General features: G+C 39.3%; 1 protein-coding gene across 1 annotated transcript in view; it reads left to right on the forward strand.

Annotated features, from left to right (window-relative positions):
- The window catches only part of MAN2A1 (mannosidase alpha class 2A member 1), a 166,283-nt gene that overhangs the window by 134,342 nt on the left and 8,529 nt on the right, over nucleotides 1–23,412 (forward strand). Inside the window, exons 17-20 of the mRNA XM_021701469.1 lie at nucleotides 5,532–5,665; nucleotides 8,469–8,610; nucleotides 11,309–11,439; nucleotides 18,583–18,777. Of these exons, the coding sequence (XP_021557144.1) occupies nucleotides 5,532–5,665; nucleotides 8,469–8,610; nucleotides 11,309–11,439; nucleotides 18,583–18,777 (602 nt within the window). The remainder of the gene's footprint in view (nucleotides 1–5,531; nucleotides 5,666–8,468; nucleotides 8,611–11,308; nucleotides 11,440–18,582; nucleotides 18,778–23,412) is intronic.

Below are 23,412 nucleotides of genomic sequence, written 5' to 3' on the forward strand. Positions count from 1 at the left end.
GTTGGGAAGGGAACAGGAAAGCTCTACAGTGTTGTGAGCTGTTTTATTCACTCCCCGTGGAAGTGCTTTCATTAGATCTTGTCTGTTTTGGATTTAAAAAAATGTTACTGATGTAGATGTTTTATTCCCTCCAAGAGAGAGCTTCCAAAAAACCTATTGTTTCTTAAAATCAATGCTTAATAGGACAAAAAAGAGACAGCTTTCAGTGTTATTGTGTGTTTTTTTCTATTACTAGGTCTTCAAGTATATTGTAGTTAATTGGTGTCATCTTTAACCAAAAATTGCAATCCATGGAATCAAAATGCTCTACTTTTCCTATTATGCATTTACTTTTGTGTCATTTTAAGAATTACTGAAATGAAAAGCCTAAAATATGTAGACTAGTGCCTTGCTCATGATAAGTTGATCAATAAGTCGTAGTAGTTATTTATCGAGTGCTTTAGAAATGAAACGAAGTGGTGCATCATCATTTTCTTAAATTCAAGACTTGGAATGAAATTTACTCAAATTTATATTCATGAAAGCAGATGTTAAAATTTTCACTTGTGGAGAAATAGTCAATATGAACATTTGTAAATGTTGTAAATTCCAGGTCTGTAGACCTGGAAATCAGCAAGTACCTCAGAGGATAAATTAGATCTTACAATGGATAGGCAAGTTGAATAAGTCAACATGGACAAAAAGGTCATCTAGTTATGGGAGTTATTACCATTTTTATTCTTGGTACTTTCAGATGTGAGTACAGTTTTTAAAAATGATAATATTTGCTTTTTTAGAAACATCATCTCCATATTGGCCTACTAAATTTATCATTGTTGCGAGAATTGTCGTTTATGTGTTGAATGAAGCAGTGTGTATTAGTTAATAACCCTAAGTGTCAACTCCTGGTTAAGTTGGGTAAGTTCAGGGGCACCTGGGTGGCTCAGTCGTTAAGCGTCTGCCTTCGGCTCAGGTCATGGTCCCGGGGTTCTGGGATCGAGCCCCGTATCGTGCTCCCTGCTCAGCGGGAAGCCTGCTTCTCCCTCTCCCACTCCGCCTGCTTGTGTTCCCTCTCTTGCTGTGTCTTTCTCTGTCAAATAAATAAAATCTAAAAAAAATAGAATAAAAAAGATAATAATTTTTATGTATACAAATAATATATATGTATACTCTTTTGACAAAAGTGTCACACATTATAGTATATGTATATAATGTAAAATCCCTCTAGAATCTGTGCGTGGTCTCTATCCACTACTCAAGAGAGGTAATCAGATACCTGTGTGCACCCTCGGATCACTTGCATTCTCTCTCTCTATCTCCTCTCTCTCTCTCTCACACACACCTCTCTTGCATGCATATCTGCAGAAAGGTATAGTATTGTGTTTGGTTTTAGCAAAAAGTTCATCACACTGTACAAATGCTCCATTCACTTCTTGCATCAGAGATCTTTCCTTGCCGGGGCAGAGAGCTACCTCATTCATTTGCTACAGAGCAGTCCAAAACGTGGATGTACTGGTTTTATTATTCATTTTTCTGTTGGTGGGCATCTAGCCTATTTTCCCATATTTCTACCCTTGGCACCAGTGCACAGTGAACATGCTTGTGCTTGAGATTAGTGTTCATCTTAGGTAAATACGTGAGATCATAGTGTCTTTAATTAGTATATATTACTTTATTGGCTTCTAAAGTGACTGTGACATTTTTAAAGAAAAGATTTCGGATTGTTTTAAAGAAGTTTTGTATTTTGGCAAGCCTGTCCCATAATTATTTTTTATTATTTTTATTTTATTTTACTGATACTATATTTGTCTCCTTTAGGTAGCACTTGCAGCATATCAGATCCCAGATCAGTACCCTCTCCCTTTCTTAAAAAATAACCTGGAGGTCTCCTTTCTACTTAGAGTCACTGCAAAGCTTCTCCAATCCATGGTCCCAAAGTAACTTTAACATTCTCTAGTGGTCAATTTGCCAGTGAGACATGATGGCCAAGAGGCTTAGTGCTGGTTCTGTCAGCCTTGTGATCTGGGGCAAGGTATGTTCTCCTAGGCTTAGGGTCAGGATTGAATGAGTTAACTGTATGTAAAGCATATGGCGGGGCATATGGTACATAGCGAGGACTCAGTAATTGTTGGCTGATTCCTCCATGTAGCTGCTGCCCGTCACTCAGCAAACACTATCTGCCTATTATGTGCTGGGAGCATAAAGATAAATAAGACATGGTCCCAGTGCTTGAGGAGCTTACATTCTAACATGCATGTGTTTGCTCAAAATCTAAGTACTTATTCCCTTCTTTCTATTTAAACTCTGTCCATGGCCTAGTTTGCTTTCCTCCCATGTCAGCTGACTTCTGCATCATGAAGGACAGCCTCTTCCATCTTAACTCATTCTCTTTAATGGTGATTCAGCACCTACTACATCCCCAAAATATTGTTAAAAACTGGAATGCAGAGATGGTGTGTAAGACAATCTGTAAGGAGCTAACAGGCTCCAGGGAGGAGAAAAAAAAAAACAAAACTTCAGAGTTCTGCAAGACTCTTTCCGCTTCTCTATGATGGCTTTCCACCTGTGGACTTGCTCTGTTTTTACCTTGCATTGCCTCTGTTAATAAAGATAAATAATCTCCATTCTCTCTTTCTGGGGACAGAGTGTGAGGTGTTAGCAGCAATGGAGTACTTAATTCTCTGTCTTTATCAATGACATAACTCACCCCCACCTCTTTGGACTACGCTTGTTAGGTAGGAGCTGTTTTCTTTCCCAGGACTGAAGAAAAACCAGAGGGGCTTAGAAATTCCTGGCCATCCATGCCCAGGTGGAACCAATTTGGTAAAAGAACCTTTTGCTGCAAAGATTCTGCAGGTCACTGAGACCGATCGGTTCATACCCATGCTTCTCAGGGAGTTCTCCCCTCAATCCCATGAGCTTCTTTGGGAATGGCACACTTTAGGGAATTCTTGACCTAGAGTAGGAAAAGGTAGCAGTCCTTTATCCCGCTCACATAGATTCTTCTTTAAAAAGTAATAAATTACCTTTGATAACTCAGGGATACCTCCTTGCTTTGATTACTATTACAAGATTTATTTGGTTTGTTCATAATAAGTGTATTAGGTTTGATCTTACTTTAAAAGCCTGTCCTGGCACAGATGTCTTGCTGAACTGTGAATGGACATCGAGGCTCCTTTTAAAGGAGACTTAAGCATTTGTTGCCACAACCGGATCTGAGCATAATACTGAGCTCAAGAAAGATCATTTTCTCAACAGAAATAATTTATTATTGCCAGAGGTAATGTGAAATTATTTATTTTTTCTTGAAGCATGTTTTTTGTAAATGTTTTCCAGAGATACGTGACTTGAAATTAATGACACTCTCCTTTGTAAAGACTTTATTTCATTTCATGTACTCTATTGACCCCCTGGGAGAATATCCAGTCTAGAGAGGAGAAAACGGACGTGGTGCCAAACAGCCATGAATGCCTCCAGTAGATGAGGTGTTCTCCTGAATGCTTCATGGGGGACTTCATCCCTATGCTGTATTTTGTGTTTTTTGGCATCTTTGGTTCATTTGTGGAAGCTTGTCTGTTAGAATTCCATATACGTTTCATTGGCTTTGAAAGATATTGGGGTTGACATAAACCTACTGAAAGGAAAGTTTGCATCGAAAGTAATACATTTCCTAGTCAAAGAAAACACCGTTGTTCTGGCATCAGTGGATGTGATTTTTGTTTTCTTTTAACTTCCCAGTAGTAGTGAAGCTATTTGGGTCAGTTATCTGGTAATTGTCAGAAGGAAAGTTATATGTATATTTTACTGGTTAGTGGTTCAGACTGGCCATAAAGTGGGAGGGAAAAGAAAAGGACCTTCTTTCCCCACACATGAGGTCATACTGCTCATCACAGCTTTATGAACATAGTAAGAAACTGAAGTCATCTCTGACTGAGGTTGTCGAGTTGGAAGAGTAACATCTCCCAGAAAAGAACTTCTGTGAGAATTCTGAAAATTCTGTTGATGGAGGCTTCTGCCCATTTAGTATTGTCAGCATATTACTATTGATGTCTTACAATTTCCGGTGTACTTCTCACATAAACCTATAGTGCCTCAGCTAGCTGCATTTTCATTATTTTCCACAAGTCCCACCGATTCAAACTTCCTTCCTTTAACTGCTTGCTTTCACCTTCTCTAAGCCCTGGGGATTCTTCTTGGCTTCCAGAAAAAGTCCTCCTTACTCCCTTCTCCCACTCCCCATTTCTCTTTACATAGACCTCTTTGTCTAAAGAGTGTCCTGGTGATCAGCACGCTGTGACAGAGTGTGTGTGAGGCCTGGTGGGTAACGACTGACAACTGCAGTTACGTGTCCAGGGCTCTTAGAACCTTAAAAACCTTCTGCCGTATGAAATAGGATAGGGCCAGTCTTTCTTCTTTTGATTGCTTGCTTTCCTGATTGCTCTTTTGTAGAAGATCCAGTATCTCTTCTACATACTCAGTCTGTATTAGGAGTGTTGGATTTCTCCATAACTCCCCTCTCCGTCTCGGAAATAGACCCAAGGCTTCACTCAGGACCAGAAGATATAGTTAGGGTGGCATGACAGATAGAAATTAGTGAAAAGTTTAGGCTTATCCAAAAAAATAAATGTTTGATACATCTGGGACTTCTTCAAGCTGTCCTCTGCTTTATATAGCAAAGGACAAAATGAATCACTCCATAACAAGGAGTCCTAAGAGATACCAAACTCAATGAAAATTGATTTAACTTGGGGCGCCTGGGTGGCTCAGTCGGTTAAGCGGCTGCCTTCGGCTCAGGTCATGATCCCAGGGTCCTGGGATCGAGCCCCGCATCGGGCTCCCTGCTCGGCGGGAAGCCTGCTTCTCCCTCTCCCACTCCCCCTGCTTGTGTTCCCTCTCTCGCTGTCTCTCTCTGTCAAATAAATAAATAAAATCTTAAAAAAAAAAAAATTGATTTAACTTCTGGGGAGCTGTCCAGATTGTACTCCACAAATACTAATATGATAATATCCATTTTAGCCATAAAGCATCTCATTGGATCTCGTGTCTCTTTTCCTAGATTATAGATCATGGGCAGTAATAGACTGTCTCTTGAACCAACAGAGTGTAGATCTCACTGCTTCAGATTTCCAGTGCGGAAGGCGAGCCGTGAAGAAGTAGGCTCACGTGGCTCTGTTGGAGAATGGCCGTACACGTGACAGGCGGCCTGGCCTGGAGTGGGGCTGACCTTTTCTCATTTAATGTTCTCTTTTCCCTCCAGAACTCATTGGAGAATCATTTGCATGTTATATTTCATCTGCGTTTATCTCATCCCAAGCTCTTCATCCTTCTGTTGAGTTACATGTGCTCCGGAGTAAATGTTTTCTACTGACAGTGTAAAAAAAAAAAAAAAAAAAAGAAAGAAAGAAAAAGGTGAACGGTGGCACAGTTAGCATGAAAAATGGTGAAGATAGGAATAGAAAACAGGAAAATGTATGTCACTCTGGAAGTTCTGTACAGTATAAGAAAAGTGGAGCAATAAATTTCTATTAACATATATATTCTTTTAAATTTAGGAATAGATGGACAGTCTGTGGAAGTGTCCAATATCGTGGACATCCGAAAAGAACATAACCGTGAGATTGCAATGAGAATTTCTTCTAGCATAAACAGTCAAAACAAATTTTATACTGACCTGAATGGATATCAGGTAATTTTCCTTTAAAATGTCTAAGTAATAGCTGTGTTAGTGTGTAACTTTTATATATGGTAGTGGGCCAGTTAATTTTGGATCCTTTGAAAAATATGCTTAAGTTTACAAATTATTTCTAAAGGAAAACTGAATTTTAACAGGTACTTGTAGGTTCTATATTCAACCAGATGTCCAAAGTTAGAACAGATATTTGAGAGATTGGTTTGTAGAGCATCTGATTTACGGAGGTAGTTTTTTCAAAGGCAGATTTGGTGACCATTTGCATGTTAAATGCCTTGACACCAAAATATATCTGAATTTGTTTAATAGAAAGGAAACATAATTAGGGATTGGTGGAGTATGTATTTTTCCCCTCATAAAGAAATGGTATGTGTGTATTTAATTTATTACATATATACTTTTAAATGTATAATGTAATAATGGGCTCTTTTAAATTTCAGGAAAACTCTTTCCCTCTTTTTATCAATAATGTATGTGTATTTACCTTATGCACACGCTTGTGTACATATACATAGACAAAGAAATACAAGCACATATATAGAAATGTGGGCAGGTATGTATTTAATCAAAATGTTCACAAAATAGTTTGAAATAGTAATGAGAAAATTGACTCAATTTTTTTCAGATTGTTAGCTCTCTAATTTAATAGGGCTCTTTTGATTGTTACATAAATTTCTATATTCCGAGTATATGTGTGTGACAACATAGCTTTGAAATACTACTACTAAAAACATTAGCATGTTTTTGAGACATTAGCATTTTAGAAATTTCTGGCTATGAATAGAAATAATTTCACAACAAATGCTTTTACTTTGTCTGATTTTCAACTGGGATGAGTGGAAGGGATTGTGATAATTTTCTCTTCTACAATTTCCTGCAAAGGTTAAATTTAAACCTTTTCCAAAGCATAAAAATTGCATTATACACTTTGAATTTACATGTTAATTCTACCACAGCTGTTTGGTTTTCAAATGAAGCCCTGACTTTATGGTGATTCATTTTCCTTGTGTACAAAAGAAACTCTTTTCTTAAAATCTTACAAAAGCAATTATTTGTATGTGTGGGTGTATACATGAATGAAAAAAACTTAGTAAAAGTGAATAAACATGTGAATTTTCTTTTCAAGGATCGAGCATTTGAATAAATGGGAAAATACTATTTCTAAACTTCTAAATTTCTAAATTTATGACCTAAATATTTCTGCTTCTAAAATAGGCCATTTTTTAAGCCTTGGAAAGAGTAGTCCTTGAGCAAAACTAGAAATCTAGACCAACAGGTAGGGAGTGAGGGTGGCAGCCCTATAGTCATGACAGTGTGAATGTCCTTTTCAGTGAGTATACAAGTTAATTTGATTGGGAAGATCCGGATTGGAAAGGAGAAATGGAAAATTCTTCGAAACTATCTCTTCTTTTTTCTTTCTTTCTTTCTTTTTTTAACATTTTGCAATTGTTTCTTCAGGTTCATAATTTCCTGGGCCTGTGATACAAATTACCACAAACTGGGTGGCTTAGAACAACAAGAATTTATTCTGTCATAGTTCTGGACACCAGAAGTCCAAAATCAAGATGTCTTCAGGGCCACACTCCCTCCAGAGGCTCTAGGGAAATACTCTTCCTTGCTTGTTGTGGCTTCTGATGGGCTTGTAGACCCATCACTCCACTGTCTGCCTCTGCTGTCCCAGAGTCCCTGTCGTATTCTCCTTTGTTGCCGTGTGTGTCCTTTCGTGTCCAGGTTTCCCGCTTAGAAGGACACCAGCCCTTGGATTAGAGCCCACCCTAATCCACTATACCTTATGTCTGTAGAGATCCTATTTCAAAACAAAATCACATTCACAGGTTATGGATGACCATGAATTTGGGGGACACTATTCAGTACAACCAGTAAGTTGAAGGATGCACTACAGGGTTGTTGTAAAGATTAAAGATCATATTTGTGAATGCCCAGTACTTTGTCTCGTTATAATGGGCACTCAATACTATTACATTAACTTTGTACTCCTTTCCTTCTTGAGTGTCATGTCAGACTTGCATGAGCTGAACAGGAGAGATGTCATTTTTATGTGGTGTGAATAAGATACCTCATAACAAAGTCTCTGTTTGATGTTTCCTCCTGAGGTTTGAGGGACTCTCCTCAGCCTCAACCAGCTTAGTAAATTTTCGGTCAAAAAATAAAATAATGTATTTCATGCATTCACATACTAGACCAAGAAAAATTAAAATATGGAACTACCTACATTGACACTAAACAGGAAGAATAAGCACTGAAGAGTTTTTAAATATAAATATTAATTTGATTATTTTAATGTAATATGTTAGAGGATTTGATGAGGGGATCTGTGGTATTTATTAAAACTGATTCAAGAATTATAAGAGATATTTTTTGTAAGGGGATAGAGAGCTATTATGCTTAGCATTCATTACAAAAGCAGTATGTTAGATTTAGATGAGAAATGAATACTTAATACCTTTATAATTTGTTTTATGCAAATATTGGAAAGCTAGAAGACTTTTGTTAAGGATTTTTATTCTGAATTTAAATAGGAATGCCTATTTTAAGAACCTGGATAAGTTCTACCTTTCTCACCTAAAAGTTTTCTAAGATCCCCCTTATTTTTTTTTTTTTCATATTGTTTGAAAGACTGTTTTAATTCCTAAATTAGCTCTTCCTTTGAACAAGAAAGGAAGCTATACCTTTTTCTTTTTGGAAGAAAAGTCATCTATAGTCAGTACTAATTTTTTAAAGTACATCTGTAAATATCACTTGATTTCTTTTTTTTAAAGTGAACTGTTTGGTCTTACAGATTCAGCCTAGAATGACAATGAGCAAATTACCTCTTCAAGCAAATGTCTATCCGATGACTACAATGGCCTATATACAGGATACCAAGCATCGCTTGACATTACTCTCAGCTCAGTCTTTAGGGGTTTCAAGTTTGAAAAGTGGTGCGTATTGTTTGGATTCTTTTTTGCTCTTACAAGTTTCAGTTCCAAACGTATAATTTTTCTGTTGGTCATATTATTAATTATCATCTTCAGACACCAGCTATTAGTTAATTTTGGTTTTGTGAGAATAACATAAAATAATGTATTTCTTCAATCTTCTGATGAAGAATGAGGGACCTAAAACTCCATGAAACCATTGCTTCTTAAAGATAATTTTTCTCTCCTGATAGCTCATTGTTTGCACAAGCCTCTGTCATTGTCATAATGGAATGGCTGTGGAAACTCTCCCAGAAGCCAAAGAGGAGAGGGAGCTGGGGTAAAAGTTAGAAATTCCCAGAGTTGCCTAAGTTCGCAAAGGCGGGACGTAACAGTTCAAACCTAGGTCCTTCTCTGAATCATATCGTTCTAGGGCACTTCTACCCGAAAGAAGAAAGGGAGTTGAAATGATACAGCTAGGCAGATAAAGAGGTGACAGACACAACTTTAAGGATTCCAAAAGATAGAACAAGATGGAAAGAGAAAATAAATCATAAACACAGATTAATTTTTATAAAACCTTCTATGGAGAGGCGTATGTCCTTTATAATACATATTTTTTCATTATCATTTATATGTAGTCAAATTGCTCCTCTTTCTTACATATTAAGAGTTGCTAAGACAAGTGTCTTAAGGAGCCAGGCAGATAATAAAGGTGTGCAGGTACCTGACGTACCCTTTGCCACAAACCCACTTTTTTAATTGGGCATATACATACATTCCATATGTCCACCCACACAAAAAAGCATACTACTCATCTTTTTTTGTGGCTTTCATTACACAGACTCATGAGATGATGCCATAAAGACATTAACGCTGTTAGAAAAATAATAATGGCCTCACGTCAGGGATGCAGCGGGGAGTGGTGGGGCTTCGGCAAACTGGGGCACACCATTCCCAGTGAACGGTGGGGCAGCCGCTGCTCAGCGCCAGGTTGTTGTCACCATGGGGAAAGGGGCCCAGGGTTGCCAAAGTTTTCTGCTTCTGAAGAGCCCAGGAGTCTGGAATTTTTTATGTTTTTATTTTTATTTTTTCTGAAGATTTTATTCATTTATTTGACAGAGAAAGAGAGAGACAGCGAGAGAGGGAACACAAGCAGGGGGAGTGGGAGAGGGAGAAGCAGGCTTCCCAGGGAGCAGGGAGCACGATACAGGGCTCGATCCCGGGACCCCGGGACCATGACCTGAGCTGAAGGCAGCCGCTTAATGACTGAGCCACCCAGGCACTCCATATGTTTTGATTTTTAAAAAATTAAGTCAACTATTTATAGATTGGACAACTTCACATAAAATTCCTAAATGTGGTTTAGGGACAGAGGAGCTTTATTTCTCAGCTTGCCTTTGTCAAGGGAAGTGACATAACTGTCTATTCCATGATTGCTCCAGTCCTAATGTCTAGTTCCCTATTTAAGGACCCAGCTTTGAGAATTTAAGGCAACGTTTAAAAATGAGGGGCTCAAGAGTCACACCTGGCCCAGGTGCCCCTGCTACAGACAGCCAAGCACCCTAGCATTTCAGTACCTACAAACAGAAGAACAATTTGAGTACAGCCCAGGAGATTTACTGAGTGTCACATATTATGAGGGCTAACATTTGGAGGCAGGGAGAAGAGAGAAACTGCCAAGAGATTGATGTACTCATTGGGTGTGACATGATCAAGCTCTAGATGGCCAATTCGTCCCAGTGCCTGAGGAGCACATTCTAGACAGTTGTGTTCTAAAATAAATATGGAGGTAGTAGCAACGAAAATTCTGACCATCACTGGCCGTTTTATGTACTGGGTACCTAAATTGAGAAGAAAGAACTAAACAGAGTTGGATTGACTGTGTAAAAATAATAGTTATTAAAATATTTTATGTATTGCTCTTTTATGCCAAAAGATCATTTAGTACTGTAACAAATGTGAATGAGTGGATGGATGAATATGCATATATTTTTATGTATGACTAGGGTTTTTTTTAGTGTAAATATATGACTGTGGCTCTGGGTGGTTTTTTGCTTTGTTTTGGATAGGGTTTTTTTAGTTTGTAGTCTCATAGCCCAACTCTTAGCTTACAACTTAAACTAGAGGAGGTGTGGAATTATTGCACAGCCAATGAAGGAACCAAATATGACCTCTTCTTGAACTGGAGGAGAGAGGATAGTTGATGCCACTAACTTAATACCAGGGAGGGAAGGGGGTATGTGCTGGGTGTCTCCAAATCCTGGGGTTTCTTCAGAGAATCACCAGATACCAAGTAACCTAAACGCTTAGTCTTTCAAATCCTTTTTAGATTCTACACATCTGTATTTGCCTTGTTACTCCTTGTGTGATGTATGTTTCCTAATGAACCTCGTAAATGTTTTTAAATTCCAGGTGCTACCACTAAAAATTTTAGAGGACATAATTTACTCTTCAGATTAATTCTTTTTAAATTTCACTTAAGTTTTGATCTGTCTCATTTTTAAATTTCTTACCAAATTTTACCAGACATTTATGAAGAAGAATGGAAATGAAGTCCTGTTTTTTGCATTTATCCTAGCTGTTTTGAGAAAGCCCTTGGTACTTTGGGCTATATGGATCTGTCTCCTTGGCTTAAATCAGGACCGTGCCTAAACTTACGTGATTGTCACTGGATGTTTGTATTAAATAACTCTGGCCAGTTTGTTTGTTTGTTTGTTAGGTCAGATTGAAGTTATCATGGATCGAAGACTCATGCAAGATGATAATCGCGGCCTTGAGCAAGGTGTCCATGATAACAAGGTTACAGCTAATTTATTTCGAATACTACTGGAAAAAAGAAGTGTGAATACGGTAGGAAAAAAATAATAACTCATACGTTCTGATGTTGTTTGTTCTTTGCCACCCAAAATTTGAAATTATGACTGTCCACTTTTTTTTATGATTTTCAGTTCCCAGGATTGAGATATCTTTATAATAGGTGTAGCCTATATTGACAAAAAAGAGAACTTCAGTTACACATATGTCAGATTTGCATTTAGGTCATCTTATTTTTTATTTTTCCTTATTATGTAGATGTAAAATGTTAAAGAATCAGTTTGGGTGAGATTTTCTGAGATTATTTTGAAAGAAAATAAGAGTTGAATTTAAGAACAGAACTTAATCACATACTTAGATTAAGTTTGATTAGTAAAATTTATGGGAAACCTTAGTGTGCTTATTCTAGTCTTAGACTCCTCAATTGAAAATGGATTTACTTGTCTATCTTCTAGCTCAGTTTTCATTTCTCAAGACAAAACCTCAGCATTCCATTAAAAAAATCTGGCTAAAGCTCAGTTGGATGTAAACCAACATGACAATACGCCTCTTCACGGCTACACAAAAGTCATCATCACAGTCCTCCGTGCTTTACTGATTTCTCACCTCAGATGATCTCTACACAGCCCTTTTTTTCTCACTCTGCTCTCCTTCTTTCTTCACTGACCCATTTCAGATCTTTTCTACTCTTTTTAGCTGGTGGCCTCACCATCGACTTCACATCTGACAGGGCTCTCTGTTCTAGGTATCAACCGTCTCCTCCCACCCTTTCCTTCTTCCCTCATGTTGCAATAGAGACATTTTTACCTTCCTTTCCTCCCAGGCCAGTACCTCCACTTGTCCTTGCAACGTACCCCAGCGCCCTCCTCGGCATCATCCTCCTCCTTTCCTCTCTCTGCCCTTCATAGCTGACATTTCCCTAGGAAAGAAACCCTTTCTGCAGGCTTTTAGACACTCTTCATTTTCTCCTATTAAAAATAAAAACCAAGGGCGCCTGGGTGGCTCAGATGGTTAAGCGTCTGCCTTCGGCTTGAGTCATGATCCCAGGGTCCTGGGATCGAGTCCCACATCGGGCTCCCGGCTCAGTGGGGAGCCTGCTTCTCCCTCTGACCCTCTCCCCTCTGAGATGCTGTTTCTCGCTCGCTCGCTCTCTAAAAAATAAATAAATAAATAAATAAATAAATAAATAAATAAATAAAAACCAAAACCAACCTCCACACAGACTCATGTCCATTTGCCCTGCTCTCCCGTCCTGTCGTCCACACCCAGTTGAGCCGGTTTGGAAGATGGGTTTATTTCATTGCTTCCGTGTCACACTCAACTCATTTCAGATTTGCTTTAGCTTCCCCCACCACACACACACCCTTGCCAGTGTCACGAGATCCACCATCTTACTTCACCTTGCAGCAGCATTCGACACTGACCATGTCACTTCTTAGAAGACAGTCTAGCCAGGGCTTCCGTGGTGCCATGCTCATTTGGTTTTCCTCCTAGCTCTCAAGTGGTTCTTTATCTCTCTGATGGTTATTAGGCCATTAAATGTCAGAGTCCTCGAGGGTTGGCCCCACGCCTCCTCCTTTTCTCGTTTTATATATTCTCCCTCTCCAGTCTCTCCTACTCCTGTGGCTTTGGTGACCACCTCTACGCAGATGAAACCCACACATATATTTCACCTCTTACCTGCAGACCCATCTACCTAGCTGCATCCTGCTATTCAGACCCGACATATCCATGATCACTCTCATGATCTCTCTTCCCTTCCCCCCAGACCTGCTCTTTTCTCGTGTTTGCTCTCTCGGGGACTAGCACCACCTTCCATCCAGTGCCACACACATAGCAGTCATCTCTCATTGATACTTCTCCTTTGCCTGCCCCTTTCTTAAAACAGTGATCACCAGTGTTGGCTATCTTATTGCCTAAATATTTCAAATCTATAAACTCGCTTATTTTGACCACCGTTATCTAAACAAACATCATGTGTTTCCTGAATCATTCTGCTCTTCTTTTCCCGCCATATTTGTTCTCAAATCAAGTAAGCAAAGTGATTCATCTTTTCAAAATTCAATCTGACCTCACTGCTCCCTTCTTAACCCTCAGGTGTCTTCTCATTGCTCTCCTAATAAAAGCCAAAATCCTTCCCGTGGCCTGAAGAGCCCCTCATGATCTGGGCCCTGCCTGTCCCCCAGCTTCATCCAGCATGACTCGTGTTATTTCTGCTCTAGGCCCACTAGTTTTCTTTCAGTCCCAAGTGCTCCCTACGCACCTGGGGCCCACAGCACCTTTGCATTTGTGGTTTCATTCTGTGCCCAGGGAACTCTTCATAATAGTTCAGGCCAAAGCTGCCTTGGTCAACTGCTTTTTCTTGACCAGGCCAGATCACCATCCTCAGTGCCTCCTCAGAATTGCGCATCTGTCCTCTGTGCATAGATGTGATTATATTTGATCATTGTCTCTCTCCTCTTTTGGACCATAACTTCATGAGAGTGGGGGCCATGTTCCTCTGCTTCTAGAATTGTTCCTGGTAGAGGAAGCACCCGATATGTGTTGCATGAATGAATGCACAAATGCATAAATGAGTGAGCTGTAATAGCGCATGGTGCCACCGCATTTATCCCAGCCCCTGCTTACTGCCTTGTCATACTCGGCATGTTCTCTTCCCCTGCTCCATTCCAGGGACTTGTCTGCTTCATTTTTATGTACCCTACAGGGCTCCTTGCCTGTGGTAGCTATTCTATAAATAAAACACTGGTTGATTGAATGAAATGGCAACAGCTCATTAAAGCCAAGAATTCTTTCAGTATCTAGAATCTTTTAGGAAAAAAGATTTTAATATCCATTTTTAGATGTCAAGATTTAAACCAGTTCTTGGGACTCATGGTTTAAATCAATTACTGACAAGATAGCTTAATTTGAGGACTAAAACTGCACAGGAAAATCATTGTCTGAGTGCTGGCAGCTACTGTCTTTTTCTCCTCCCGAAAATGTCTCTGGCTTTTATGATTTTTTTTTCTCTCTATATAGACACTAATTTGCAAAGCTTCTATTAACTATGGCAATAAGCATTTTCATGTCAGATCTATAAAGCTTTCACTTAGAAGTGAAATAATTTGTTTATTCCCATTCAAAACTCCTTGGATAGTAATTGATTGAAATTTGATCCAGTGTTTGTATAATCCTATGTTGGTTAAATTTTTCTTTTTGCTCAACTATAGATTCTTGGACTTAAATCAATAGTTTCTTTTAAATAAAAAATGAACTAGAGAAGAGAAAATACATTTTAATTTCTAGTGCAATTGATTAAAAAGGCATTTGATTAAGGACTGTTCCATCTCCTATAACTTAAACTTTACAGAAAGTGTTTTTATTTTCAACTCAGACTCTCATGTTTAAGATGTCGATGGTAGGAACCATGGTGAGGAGACAGTCTCTGTACAGGAAGGCATTTTAGTAGAAAGTCTTCAGCCTGCCAGAGCCTCTGGGAGGAGTGATCTGGGTGACTAAGTGGAACCGAATCCTGTTCGTGAGTGTTCTGCAGAGAGGCAGTGAGAACAAGGACTGGAATGATAATTGCTGTGAGATGTGCAGATGCCCAGTGGGTTACTGTAGCTATGTGAGGTGGACTATCATCCATGTGTAATGACCAACGGAAGCGGAAAGTGGGAATTGTCTCTTTGGCATTGACCCTTTAGGTTTTGTTTCTTTGACACTTACTCTCTATCCCTTCCTGCTGAAGACTGCTATAGGTAGAGGGCATTGAACCAGGAATTAGAAGTGCTGGGAAGTGTTCAGGTATTACAGTTGTGTCATTTTTACCTGTGGATACCAGTTCTTTACATGTCAGGAAAAGGAGTTAGGAGAGATCAGATGAAAAGCTCAAATGCTGACAGGGCTCAGAAAAGTGATGGCATGAGGGAGGTTGGTCAGGTTTAAGGGCAAACGCGTAAGTGAGGTGACCCCAGGTCTGTGATGAGTGAGGACACATCCCACCAAGGAGCTACAACTCAGCTGCACTTGAGGGAATATGGGGGCCCAGGGTGACTTGGGTTTGCATGTTTTGGGTTTAAAAAAAAAAAGTTACCTGTTTTAGGGAGTTTTTTTGTTGTTGTTGACAATTTCACTGTGAAATCTCCTGGATTTTTTTTTCTTTTTTGAGAGTTGGCCAAAAAACAGACAACTTTTTAATACCATGCAGACCTATCAAAACCTATCTATAGGCAGATTTAGCTCACAGATCACCAGGCTTCACCTCTGCGCTAAATGAGATATATTTCTAAATCTTATGATTCATTATATTTTCATCAGTTATTTCTTCTGTCTCTTTTTACCGCATCCTTTCCCCTACTGTATTTTTCTCTCCTTTATTTATATTACATTTACTTGTTGATAGATTAAGTTCAAAAAAACATTTATCAAGTTCTCACCATGTATCAGGTCATACTGAATAAGCCAAAGTGACTCAAAATATCATCTCTTACTGTCTTAGATAATTTATTTAGCAAGTTTTGCTGTAGATGGATGGAAACCTTTGATGTTTAGGGATCAGATAACTTAAATGGGCTTCATGAAGGACACCATGGAGCCTAGCAGGAAGTTCTGATTTATAAAATAAGGGCTGGAACCCAATGGAGATCTCAACTTCGTGTGGTTTGGATCAGAATGTGCTATAAACTCTTTATAATTTCATACAGAATGCAAGGAGAAAGCTAGATCTGAACAGCTTGAAGCCTTCCAACCCACAAGGAACCAAATAATGTTTAGAGTAGTATATTAGTTACTGCAAGGCTGGAGAATTCATTTACAGCTTAAAATTTCCTATAGCAAACAGGTGTTATAAGCTTTGGGTTTATCATAAAGGTTACAGTTAAAAGATTACCTTTCCAGGAGATTAATCAAAAGGTGATAATTCACCAGCTAAATATCTTGTTGAGCCCCTCGTTGCTATAAACATGTTAAGAAAGTGCATGAATCATGGAACCTTCTGTGAGATTTTGTCCTACCCTGCCTGGCCAGCTTCCAGCAGCGTTATTTGTTCGTGGTGCTTTTATAGCTCTGAACCACAAATCTTCCCTAAACTTCTCTCCCTTATCCTGCTTAGGACAGTAAATGGCACAGTTCTTGAATTCTCGAAGCACTTACGGTCATGACATTGTTTCCTTTGACGAGACTTATCATTAACATATTTCTGAGTCTGAATCATTTTCTTAATCCAAAACTAGTTAAAGGATGAGACTCAGACATTTGATTCCAAAGGCAGCGGTTTCTTCTACAAGGTTGGGAGGATGTCTGGGGTGATGGTTCCCAGCACATGTCCACAGAGCTGTGTCAGACTGACCGAGATTTGAGATTCGCTCTGGGGGCTGTTAAGCTTTGGCTTCCTAGGGCTCACCCCTGGAAATTCTGATTAAGTAGATTTGGGTTAGGGTTCGGGGATCTATGTTTAAAGCTCCCCAAGCCATTTTTATGTATGGTAGGTTGCAGGGGGCACTGAGAGTCAAGGGAACTGGTGTGGTTGGGAGGAAGAGTATATATGCACATTACTGTTTGAAAGGTATACATAATCCATTAAGAAGTATCCCACCTATTCACTGGAGTGTCCAGGGATTCCTCCAAGAGCATAGAACAAAGCCAGAGAGCTTTCTCTGAATGTTACTTGACCTAGAATGGACTTAATGCCTTCTGATTCTGATACGGCAGGTGTCTTCTTTTCTGTTGGGATCTTTTATCTTTTATTATTGAAAAGTGATTTTGTCAGCAATCCTGACCTAGATTATGAAGTCCTTTGATCTTGGAGTACATTTAAAGTTTCCAGTTGAAACTGTTCCCTCAGTATTGAACAACATGCATTAAATTTCAGTATTGGTGAATATTATTATATATGCTTTATTTAATCTTTCTGTTAAAAAAAGAGTGTGGGATGGGCGCATATTTTATTTACAGGTCGTTTAGACCTTGTGTCAGTATCTCAATATGCACTGTCCCTCTACTGCCTTTAATTTTTTTTCTTTCTCCATAGTCTGAATTGTAATGACATCTACAGTTCGCTGCTGGCAAGATGCTTGTCACTCTTTGCTCAATACCCTCTGTTCAGTGCTAATCTGACATTCTGAATTTTAAGCCCCGTATCTCCTATAAATCCTATCTTTTCGGCCAGATAAGTAGCCAAGCCTTTTATTTGAGCCCTGTATTGCAGAAAGGATGCAAAATCAGAGGATATCAGTGAAATGGACAGTTTAAAAATAAGATACAAAATTAAATTTGTTCCACATGTCACTGTTGATCAAAAAACCTTTCTACATAAATTATGTTCTCTTCTCAGTGTTTTTCTCTGTGTGCTCTTATACCTTAGGCATTATTGGTTAAGATTCTACTTAGTCATCGATTTAGTTAATTGAGTGTGTCATCTGCCATATGCCTATTGCCAGCCCTGGCAGACTTGTTTAATGTTTGAACATGCAGAACCACTTGTCTTTAAGTATATACCATAGCAATGACTAAAGTACTTTTAAATTCTACTGAATAATTGTGTACTAGGTAAATATGTACTAACTATTACATAACATAATTTAACAGTTTCAGTTCAGTGGTAGTGATTTACCAAATTTAACAGATGATATAGGTATACTCCTTGTGTTATTTTAAAAACCTTATTTATTTTGAGAGTTTTTCCCCAAAAAATCCTGTCATTGGGTAACATGTATGGAGCATAGCTTCAGATCACAAGATGTTATGGTCTAGTTGAGTGTATAAATGAAACCGTGAGGATATGGTGGGTAAAACCTGAGGGAGAAGAGATCACATTTGATGATGTGCAAGATGTGTGAATATCCCAGCCCATCTATTTAAGAATTTTGTGGTAGGTTGAGAAAGAGTTTCCGTAAAATGTTATGCCTTGTCCTAAAATGTTTTTTGGAAAATGTTGTCAGGATTTTTAGTACTAAAGCAATGGAAAAAAGATCTTTCTAAACATGAGTTAGGTGGACACTGTTCATTTTCTTGTATTGCTTACAAATGGACTTGGTAATCTCTGTGTTGGCTAAGACTGTTATTTACAAAATATAAAATTAAAATATTTGTTTTTGTTTATATTTCTTTTCTATTTAAACCCTGTCAGGTAATTCCATTAATATTGTGAAAACTGCATATATATAACACTTAAGCATTTCTGTTTTTTCTTGATAGGAAGAAGAAAAGAAGTCAGTCAGTTATCCTTCTCTCGTTAGCCACATAACTTCCTCTTTCCTGAATCATCCTGTCTTTACAATGACAGAAAAGATCCCCGTGCCCACCCTTCAGCTGCTAGGTGAATTCTCTCCGTTACTGTCATCTTTGCCTTGTGACATTCATCTCGTTAATCTGAGGACAATACAGTCAAAGGTATATCCCAAAATGTATCTATAAAGAATTACTTTTTTGTGATGTATTTGATATAAGGGGATGAGAAGCAGAAAGAACTGCAGCTGACCCTTGAACAGCATGAGCTGGAATTGCACTGGTCCACTTACACAGATTGTTTCCCATAAACACACTACAGGACTGAAAATGTATTTTCTCTTCCATATGATTTTCTTAACATCATCTTGTCTCTAGCTTCCTTTATTATAAGAATACAGTGTAACATACATATAACATACAAAATATGTGCTGATCAACTGTTCATGTTATCAGTAAGGCTTCCAATCAAGAGTAGGCTATTAGTAGTTATGTTTTGGGAGAGTCAGAGTCATGCGGATTTTTGACTCGGGGGAGGGGGATCGTCGCCCCTAACCCCCTGCACAGTTCAAGGGTCAACTGTACTGTGGGTTTTACTGTGCTTCAAGGAGCCGTTAAGAGGACTTGGCCTTTAGGCAAAATCATTCTACCTTTCATTTGACTGTTGCTGTGTAGTTTAGAGCATATCCCACTACTAATTTATGTTATTCCCGGAAAAGTTCTATGTGGTGAGAAGGTCAGGGTATATTATCTTTGTACAGATAAGAAAGCAAAAACTGGCCCTGGGTCACATTATAGTAGGTGGGAGAACAGGCCGTAAGATCAGCTCTTCTGGCATTTTCCATTCATTTCTCCTTGTTAGCCAGTGTTTCTTGAGGAGTTAGAGAATTAAGAAGCATAGCATTTAATTATTTCTGTATCAGAGGCCTTGTACATTCATATTTTTCTCTTGAAAATCACTGCAACTCAGACGTTTGCATTGAGAAACCAACTATTTAGAGACATCTAAAGATATACTAGAGGAAGAGAGGGGAAGGTTTTATTAGATTTGGAATTTTAATTCAGTTAGACTGCTTTTGTTTACATGTATGCCTACTTTTAAAGTCAGAGATTGCATTTGAAAAGAATAAAAATTAGACATTTGACATCATTTTTATCTTTTGTAGAGCTGTTTTGTGATATTGTGAATTGACATATGCGTAGCTAGAAATAGTCTTAAGTGCTTAGGGATTCTGCAGGGAATGTAATAAATGGCCTGAGTATGAAAAGAAGAGAATGCTCATGTTTGAAGACCACATAAGAAGAGAAAAATGTTTCGTTTAAGCACAAAGAACTAAAGCAAACCAAGTAAAGTAAGGATAAATGCCTGCAAATTTGGACATATAGGGCTTTTAAAACTGTATGACCAAGAGAAGGAACTTAGGCCTATGTAGGAATATCCATGCGGCTTATGATAATGAATACAGGTGAACACAGGAGGCCTGCGTATATCTGCATGTGTCAAAAGCCTTGTTTGATCATGCGAACGAACCAGGATTTATTTCATGCCTACTACGTGCCAGTTATAGCTAAAGGCACTAGGGATACTGTCATGAGCAAACCAGACAATCACCCCTGCCTTTCTGAAGCATGGATTCTGGTGGGAGGAGAAAAATAAGAAAAAATAAGAGAAACATATAATGTGTTAGATGGTGATAAGTGTTAGGGAAAATAGGGAAGGATGGTTCTGGAAGATGATGCGAGTTTGCATAGTGTGGTTGGAAGAGGACCTTGCAGAAAGGGTGTTAATGGAGTAAAAATCTGAAGGAGGTTAGAGAGTAAGTGACTCATGCAGATTTCTGGGGGTAGAGTGGTCCAGGAAGAGTTACAAGCAAGTAGAAAGGCCTAAACGTGGGTGCCGTGGTGAGAATAGAAGCTCCATGTGAGCTGGTCTTTTCTTTGATTCCTTGCTGCATCCTGTTGCCTAGAAGAATGCTTGCACATAGAAGGGGCTCAGCAACAATTTGCTGATTGAGCGAATCTCATGAGCTCTGTTTCTAGGATTCTGCTAGTCTTTTGTGGGTCAACTTTTTGACTCATGGAAAGAACACACCAGCGATGGATAGCCTCCCTGAGTTTTTCCTCTCATTAATTCATAAGCCAAAGGGAATGAGGGGATAGAGGGGGGGGTACTAAAGACTCTGAGCCTCAGGTTGCCACCTCTGGGCATGATGGTAGAGGACATTAGCAACCTAAGGATCTGAGGGCTTCTGGGGCACATGGCGGCCACTGTTCCTTAGCCTCGTTTCTAGATGACTCTTTCCCATGATTGTTTTCTGGAAGCAGATCCAGTTGTCTGGAGTCAATGAATGTTGCTATTCAGTTGGTTCACACTCTGAAGAATTCAGCTCCGTGTGGTCTGGTTTCCACTCACTATGTCCGCTTGGCTTCCCCTTGTTCCTCACACCCTTCAACAGGTGGCCCACCTCCACTCCCTGATGGCTGGCCAAGTGCCGACTCAGCTGCCCGTTATAAAATGGGGCTGATATCAGATCTGCCTGCTGCGGGTCTGTTGTGAGCAACAGATAAACTAATGCTTGTGAAAGCCCTTTGGAACCAGAAGTGCTTTATAAACATACGTTGTCCTGATGGTGCTTATGGTACTTGCCAGCTCAGGTGCAAACTAGGGTTTTAGCAGAGGAAATAGAAAGCAATTTAACAATTTGACCAGGAAGAATAAAGACTGAAATATTATGTGTAACCATAACTAGCACACTGGCACATGATCAGAAGTCGGTATTATTTGGGGCTGTTTTACGTTATCCTATCAATCAGTGCCGGTTCCTGTGTTAGTCTTTGACTCTTAGCACATATTTCTAACAGTTGGTTAGAAGCTCACCGGTAATCCAAGGGGATTGATTTGTCCATTCAAAATCACTTCTTTAAAGAATTGCATTCTGTCCCTTAACCTCTGATAATAGGAAAATAATCATTGAAAGAAGCTGATGTAGGTATTGAATCAAAGAAAGCTCGGTACTTAAAAAGGTGTCAAGTGTAATTTCATGGTTACACTAAAAGAAGACAAAAATTACTTGGAAGAAATCCAGAAACCAGACCTCAACATTTTGGATTGTATTCCTATTTTTGTGTGCTGGCAGCTCCAAACATATAATAATGAATTGTTCCTTTGGAGGTTGCAAAGCATTTTTCCCATTGAAGTAGTGTGAACATAGCTCTCAGCTTCCAAGCAAGACCAGAGGTCTCCACTGGCCTGTATGTAAGTAAGCATTTTCCTAACTACCACCTCCCACAAGAAACATGTCTGAGAACCACCTTCACACGATGGAGGCATGTCTTTGTTTCTGCCTGACCTCCTCGTCGGCAGCGGGATGGAGGAGGCCCCTGCTTGCCCAGCTCCCGGGTCACCGTCTGATGGTTCCTCAAGTTCTAAACGTCACATGGGCAGCCTGACTCCTCAGGGAGAAAGGGGTTATGGACTCGAGCAACAGTGAGAGAGGCAAGGTAGGGTTGGAGGTGTTGCTAACCCACCAAGGTGCTGCAGCATTTCCAACTACCAGTCCTCAGAGTCCTATGTGTCCAGATCACACCGGGGAGATTTTGAAATAGAGAAGACTTACAAATTTCCCCATCTCTGAGATTCTGATTCCCTAGGTCTGGGGTGGGGCAACTTAGGAATCAGTAATTTTTAAAAACTCTCATGATTCTAGAAATTACTGTTATCTCCATTTACTAAATTGGGAAAGTAAAAGTTAGAAATTAAATGACTAAGATAAAATTACACAGTGGTACATGGCAGAATTAGGGCCCACATGCAGGTTTTCTGAATCTGGGTGCTGTACAGGGCCTCAGAGGGTGGCGTTTGACTTCTTAAGAGTTACTAAATCTGTTCCTCGGAGTCCAGTTTTTCAGGAATTATTCTGTATTGGTAGATGAGTTTATGGTTTTATATAAGCATATGTTGCTCTTATTTTATATGTTTTTGGAAAAAACTGATTGCATGTCATCTAGTTGCAGTCAGAGGACGATGGGAGCAGGCATCTCTTAAACCCTGCCTCGCAGCACCGCCGAGTGTGCCAGTGAAGTCCCGTCTAGCAGTGAACTGTCAGCCTTCTCCTCCTGGAGGCTCGGCCCCCCTCTCTTCTCTTTACCATCTCCTTTTCTTGTCCTGTCAGAAGCTTGAGATATTAAAAAGAAGATTCTGTAAAGGCTTGAAAGCTGGGGAACAGGAGCACCAGTGAAGGGGTCGGGAACAGGAAAACCATGCCATCCTCAGGAAAGGGTATTGATTAGGGGGGAAGGGAGTCTTGGTAGAGAGGATGCTGGGAGAATCTCACAGGGGCACGGATCATCGGTCGGGGTTCTGGAGGCTGGAGAGATAGCTTCAGCCTGGAATGCAGACATTCCAGGGACCAGAAGGAATTTGATTAAGCCATTTAATTAAAGGCTTCATGGAGCCATGCTGCCTTGATGTTTTGCACAATGATACGTTGTTCGACCTTTTTCTTTCCCCCAGATTATTTCCACCTCTTTTATGTTCAGATGTATTTTTATTTAATTCATTTATGGATATGTATCTTTATATCTATATCTACTTCTCTCTCTGTGTATTACATTTAGCTCTATCTCTGACATTTTATTCTGATTTCTGCTTAACCATTTCTTGCAAATAGTTAAATATTATCATTTCAACATCACCACTTACTGAATAAGATTTTCTCTCTCCACTTGTTTACACCACCCCCTTTTCTTATAAGAGGCAGTTTAAGGTTTTTACTTCATTTTGCCTTTCTTAGAAGAATT

The sequence above is a fragment of the Neomonachus schauinslandi genome, chromosome 7 (assembly GCF_002201575.2).
Source record: "Neomonachus schauinslandi chromosome 7, ASM220157v2, whole genome shotgun sequence".
NCBI classification, from domain to species: domain Eukaryota; kingdom Metazoa; phylum Chordata; class Mammalia; order Carnivora; family Phocidae; genus Neomonachus; species Neomonachus schauinslandi.